Source organism: Panulirus ornatus, chromosome 9 (genome assembly GCF_036320965.1).
Source record: "Panulirus ornatus isolate Po-2019 chromosome 9, ASM3632096v1, whole genome shotgun sequence".
Taxonomy (NCBI): domain Eukaryota; kingdom Metazoa; phylum Arthropoda; class Malacostraca; order Decapoda; family Palinuridae; genus Panulirus; species Panulirus ornatus.
This window is the reverse complement of record NC_092232.1, coordinates 34,541,410-34,548,909: the sequence shown is the minus strand read 5'-3', so window position 1 is coordinate 34,548,909 and position 7,500 is coordinate 34,541,410. Positions and strand designations below refer to the sequence as shown.

Sequence of the window (7,500 nt, the reverse complement as noted above, 5' to 3'; positions counted from 1 at the left end):
ATACAACCATGTACTGTATTCATACAACCATGTACTGTATCCATACAACCATGTACTGTATTCATACAACCATGTGCTGTATTCATACAACCATGTACTGTATTCATACAACCATGTACTGTATTCATACAACCATGTACTGTATCCATACAACCATGTACTGTATCCATACAACCATGTACTGTATTCATACAACCATGTGCTGTATTCATACAACCATGTACTGTATTCATACAACCATGTACTGTATTCATACAACCATGTACTGTATTCATACAACCAGGGTCACTTGCTACACATACAAGTAACGTTCTCATGTACCATTTTCTGCTCAAAAGTCTCATAAATGTCTTGTGTGTCAAAGCAGACAAATATAGATTAATACATCAGGCAAAAGAAGGAACAGAGAAGGGGACCAAGAGAGGATATTCCCTCTGAGGCTCAGTCCTCTATTCTTAACGCTACCTCGCTAACGCGGGAAAAAAGCGAATATGTATGAGATCAAAGCAGCCATCCCATTTACCTCATCAGAATATACATGCAAACTCTCACAGTATTTCAAACTCAACAAACAATTAACAACACAGTAAAATACGTTTGTCCTACTTAAAATGAAAAAAAAAAAAAACACTTTTACAACCCACATTTACATTTCGTTTTCTGAGATTTACCGTAATTCATAGAGTGAATGTATGAATAGACATTTGTGAGCAGGCATTATACAGCAAGTCACATTTCATGACCAGAAACCACATTCATGCAGCTCATGAAATTTCGTGAGAGCACACACACACAACCAGAGCCATCTGCATATATTAACAACTGAGCCGAAAATAATGAAAAAATACACATGTTGTAAATGCAGTGAAAACGTGTGGGGAAAACATCGAAAAATTATACGTAAATGTAGCAACTGTGCAAATTCTGTAAGTCCTATATACACCAGTATGTACATATATATATATATATATATATATATATATATATATATATATATATATATATATATATATATGTGTGTGTGTGTGTGTGTGTGTGTGTGTGTGTGTCACCTATAAACTACCCTCACATCTGAGGAAGGTGTTGAAGATCCCCCACACAGTGTTTATATGATGAGTTTGACGACCTTTAACGACCTTGGCAGTTGTCTTAGTGCCAAGGTCTAACCCACACACACACACACACATACACAGTCTGTACCCAGCCATCCCTGCAAACAGAGTCCATACAACCAGGTCCCCCACACCCGTGCACCCACACCCGACCAACGCTAAATTCCTCTGGCGTCAAGAGGACGCCCCCCCCCCGCCCCCCCCCACACACACCCAGCTCAAATCACATGAGGACGCCCCCCCCCTAACCTGAGGACCCCCCCCCCCTCCCCCAGTCACCTGGAGGGGAAACTACAACATTTGAACTGCCTCACATAATGTGGACCCCAGGGTTTCCCCTGAGGTCAAGAGAGGCCCCGTCGTGTCGCGCTGGCATTTCATAACCCATGTTAGAAGTTATGAACAGTTCAAATGTTGTCTCTTACATCATAATGTTATATCTAACACATCAACAACATCACGCTGGATAACACTTCTCTCTCACATTTGAGTAACAACATAACAGTGTTGGAGAACGTGCATCTCTGTGTCTGAGAATAACACGTGTTGGAGAACGTGCATCTCTGTGTCTGAGAATAACACGTGTTGGAGAACATCTATCTTACATTTAAGAACAAAACAGCGTTAGAAACATCTATCGTTGTATCTGAGAACAGCAGAACATGAGAACAGTTATAAACGTCTATTGCTGTATCTAAGAACATCAGAAGTGTTGGAAAATGTGTATCCCTTTATCAGAGAACAACACATCAGCATTTGAGATGTACTTCATTATAATAACAAATAACTTCATGATAAATCATACATATGAACTTAACTCATCTGTCTGCTTCCTACACTGCAATATACTGAAGTAAATAAATAATGCCATTATTTATGTCTGCGTCAGTTATCTGAGCTGGACACAGTATAGAGACATGCAGACACATGGAGAGAGTAATCACAAATAAAATACATCAAAATAAAGGGTAAATAATTGGTATAAATTATGTATATATGTCTGATGGTCTGTAGATGATGGTGCGTCACTCACCCTCCCATTACATCATTGTTACAGACTACTGTAAGTATTACGTGTGAACCACTACATGCTCCACCCACTCCACACACGCCCGATTAATATGATCCACCCACACACACACACACACACGGTCCATCATCAGTGGATACCACACTGAGCAGCCGTGCAGTGGGATAAATAATATGGTACTCAAACCTTACCACCACACAAGGGTCTGGTACACCACTGAGGAAAGTCCACTGGTAATATACAACACTTGATAATAAAGTACATGAGAACACAACAGTCTGGGTTAATATGTCTGGGTTAATATGTAGCGTACACAACACATGCAAGGCAGCCAACTACAGCGTAATGAAAGCGTATGTAGCAAGCACCACACCGCCCGCATGCAGGACATGAGAGGTAACAGCGTGGGGAGAGGCTGTCTCAAAGCTTAGGGCTCAGGTAAGCACGACAAACAATATGGAATGCATGATCTCTGGCTCTTGCCCCCACCGTGCACGTCACAAGGCACTCTGGGCCTTACAGCAAGATGTATAACTGCTATTATACAACTCTGAGACCAAGAGACACGACCAATAAGGTCTCTCTACAGTGATAAACAACCTCCTCCTCCACCCACTACCTCAACCCTTAACACCCATCTCCACCACGACAGATATGGACGACACACATCCCCTCCCTCATCAGGTACTGTACTACCTGAGCACACACGCAGGACCATGGTACTGTACTACCTGAGCACACATGCTGGACCATGGTACTGTACTACCTGAGCACACACACTAGACCATGGTACTGTACTACCTGAGCACACACGCTGGACCATGGTACTGTACGACCCGAGCACACACTAGACCATGGTACTGTACTACCTGAGCACACGCTAGACCATGGTACTGTACTACCTGAGCACACACGCTGGACCATGGTACTGTACGACCCGAGCACACACTAGACCATGGTACTGTACTACCTGAGCACACACTAGACCATGGTACTGTACTACCTGAGCACACACACTAGACCATGGTACTGTACTACCTGAGCACACACTAGACCATGGTACTGTACTACCTGAGCACACACGCTGGACCATGGTACTGTACGACCCGAGCACACACTAGACCATGGTACTGTACTACCTGAGCACACACACTAGACCATGGTACTGTACTACCTGAGCACACACTAGACCATGGTACTGTACTACCTGAGTACACGATACACCATGGTACTGTATTACCTGAGCACACACACTAGACCATGGTACTGTACTACCTGAGTACACGATACACCATGGTACTGTATTACCTGAGCACACACACTAGACCATGGTACTGTGCTACCTGAGCATACACACTCGATCATGGTACTGTACTACCTGAGCACACACTAGACCATGGTACTGTACTACCTGAGCACACACACTCGATCATGGTACTGTACTACCTGAGCGCACACACTTGACCATGGTACTGTACTACCTGAGCACACACACTCGACCATGGTACTGTACTACCTGAGCTCACACACTAGACCATGGTACTGTACTACCTGAGCACACAATAGACCATGGTACTGTACTACCTGAGCACACACACTGGACCATGGTACTGTACTACCCGAGCAAAAATGCTGGACCATGGTACTGTACTACCTGAGCACACACACTAGGCCATGGTACTGTACTACCTGAGCACACACACTAGGCCATGGTACTGTACTACCTGAGCACACATGCTGGACCATGGTACTGTACTACCTGAGCACACATGCTGCACCATGGTACTGTAGTACCTGAGCACACAAGAGACCATGGTAATGTACTACCTGAGCACTCGTGCTGGACCATGGTACTGTCCTACCTGAACATACACGCTGGACCATGGTACTGAACTACCTGAGCACACACACTAGACCATGGTACTGTACTACCTGAGCACACATGCTGAACCATGGTACTGTACTAAGTGAGCACACATGATGGTACTGTACTACCTGAGCACACACACTAGACCATGGTACTGTACTACATGAGCACACACACTAGACCATGGTACTGTACAACCTGAGAACACATGCTGGACCATGGTACTGTACTACCTGAGCACACATGCTGGACCATGGTACTGTACTACCTGAGCACACATGCTGGACCATGGTATTGTACTACCTGAGCACTCATGCTGGGCCATGGTACTCTAGTACCACTGGACCATGGTACTGTACTACCTGAGCACACATGCTGCACCATGGTACTGTAGTACCTGAGCACAATAGACCATGGTACTGTACTACCTGAGCACACATGCTGGACCATGGTACTGTACTACCTGAGCAGTCATGCTGGGCCATGGTACTCTAGTACCACTGGACCATGGTACTGTACTACCTGAGCACACATGCTGCACCATGGTACTGTAGTACCTGAGCACAATAGACCATGGTAATGTACTACCTGAGCACACATGCTGGACCATGGTACTGTAATACCTGAGCACACATGCTGGACCATGGTACTGTACTAACTGAGCACACATGCTGGACCATGGTAATGTACTACCTGAGCACACATGCTGGACCATGGTACTGTGCTACCTGAGCACACACGCCGGACCATGGTACTGGACTACCTGAGCACACATGGTGGACCATGGTACTGTACTACCTGGGCAAACATGATGGACCATGGTACTGTACTATCTGTGCAAACATGCTGGACCATAGCACTGTACTACCTGAGCACACACAATGGACCATGGTACTGTACTACCTGAGCACACACAATGGACCATGGTACTGTACTACCTAAGCACACATGCTGCACCATGGTACTGTAGTACCTGAGCACACAATAGACCATGGTAATGTACTACCTGAGCACACATGCTGGACCATGGTACCGTACTAACTGAGCACACATGCTGGACCATGGTACTGTACTACCTGAGCACTCATGCTGGACCATGGTAGCTGTACCTGAGCACACACACTAGACCATGGTACTGTACTACCTGGGCACACACACTAGACCATGGTACTGTACTACCTGAGTACACAATAGACCATGGTACTGTACTACCTGAGCACACACCCTGGACCATGGTATTGTACTACCTGAGCACACACACTAGACCATGGCACTGTACTACCTGAGCACACATGATGGAACATGGTACTGTACTACCTGAGCAAACATGCTGGACCATGGTACTGTACTACCTGAGCACACACGCTGGACCATGGTACTGTACTACCTGAGCACTCATGCTGGACCATGGTAGTTGTACCTGAGCACACACTAGACCATGGTACTGTACTACCTGGGCACACACACTAGACCATGGCACTGTACTACCTGAGCACACATGATGGAACATGGTACTGTACTACCTGAGCAAACATGCTGGACCATGATACTGTACTAAGCACACACGCTGGACCATGGTACTGTACTACCTGAGCACACACGCTGGACCATGGTACTGTACTACCTGAGCACACACACTCGACCATGGTACTGTACTACCTGAGCACACACACTAGACCATGGTACTGTACTACCTGAGCACACACACTAGACCATGGTACTGTACTACCTGAGCACACACACTAGACCATGGTACGGTACTGTACTACCTTAGCACACACGCTGGACCATGGTAATGTACTACCTGAGCACACGCACGACCAACGTTACTGTACTACCTGGGCACACACTGGACCATGGTACTATACTACCTGAGCACACATACTGGACCATGGTACTATACTACCTGAGCACACATGCTGGACCATTGTACTGTACTATCCGAGCACATGCTGGGCCATGGTATTGTACTACCTGAGCACATATACTAAAATGACATCTGAGCGCACACAATGTACTACAATGATACCTAAGCACACATAATGTACTACAATGATACGTGAGCACACATAATGTACTACAGATACCTGAGCACACATAATGTACTACAATGATACCTGAGCATACATAATGAACCAATCTACCGATGCCTTAGCAAACATAATGTACTACAATGATACCTGAGCACAAACAATGTACTACAATGATGGCTGAGCACACATAATGTACTACAATGATGCCTGAGCACACAGGAGGGAGCAACGAGCCATGTGACCACATATAAGACTCGCCTGCGTGTTTTCATGCAGACTTATCGCCTTACCTGATGACCCCACCTCACCTTGGGCGGGTGGTCAACACGGCGGAGGTCAGGGTCAGAGGCGACATCAATTGTTTAGCTGCAGCGAGAGGCAGTATAACCCGGGCGGGGCCGTGCGCGGGGATGGAAACATGCCAAACAATTATGCACATGAAGCCCCGTCAAGTCATGCAGGGTGACGAGGAGGAAGGAAGGTGGAGCAGCGGCGCTCGATATTCCTGTAGCAGGTTCCTCGTTGAGGGGCGCCCCCCCCCCCCTCCCCCAGCGCTCCTGCTGCCGCTGGGGGAGGGAGTTAGAGCAACGAGGGTACGACCAGACCCCAAGTGATCCACAGGTCATATGCCGTGGCCAAGGATCGAACCCCTGTTCTCTGAGGGGGTGGGAGGTGTTGCAACAGCGAGGGGAGGGGGATCCTCGTGCATGGCTGGTGGTGGGAGCAACGTGCAGGTTAGTGGGTGAGGCAGGAGTGTGCGGAGGCAAACATGCATCGTGCCTGCAGGCGTCCAGCGACAAACCGCTGGGGAAGGCAACCTTAGGCTCAAGACGGAGGAGGAGGAGGTGCGTGTGCGTGCGTGCGTGCAAGTCGATAGACTGCCGTGCAGTTAGTCGTGCTGTGCAGGTAGACAGACAGGCGTGCTGTGCAGGCAGAGGTGAGGGAGGCCGAGCATGGGTGGTGTTAGCCTCGGCGGCGGTGGTGGTGGTCGGAGGAGGAGGTGATGGTGGTGGTGAGGGAGGGTTCCGTCTTACCGGTGACGGAAGCCGCGCTCTGCAACTCCGTGTCGTCAAACTCCAGGTTGGGCTCGTAGTCGTGGTAGTCGCTCAGGCTCGGGTATGGGTCTTCATGATCACCGTACGAGGCTGTGTGGCGCACGCACATGGTTAACACCACCACACGGTGAGGGGGAGGGAAGACCACGGACACACGGACGAACACACGCACGACACATAGTGATAGAAGAGAAGAGAACATTGTGGTTAGCGCTACCAGCCCCCAAACAAAATATGTACAGTGCTACATAAAGCTAGCGTTATTGGCCTTTACGCTAAAGATATCCTACAACACTTGGTTAGTAGTCTACATATATAAATATATACCACTACATAGTCTACATGTATTCCACTACATAGTCTACATGTATTCCACTACAGCTGTAGCTGAGGTCTGTCACTC

The 7,500-nt window shown here is 47.5% G+C and overlaps 1 protein-coding gene across 1 annotated transcript in view; it reads right to left on the bottom strand.

Moving 5' to 3' along the window:
* LOC139750324 (rho GTPase-activating protein 8-like) overlaps nt 1–7,500 on the bottom strand; it is a 351,767-nt gene that overhangs the window by 164,772 nt on the left and 179,495 nt on the right. Inside the window, 1 exon segment of the mRNA XM_071665001.1 lies at nt 7,077–7,187. Within this exon segment, the coding sequence (XP_071521102.1) occupies nt 7,077–7,187 (111 nt within the window).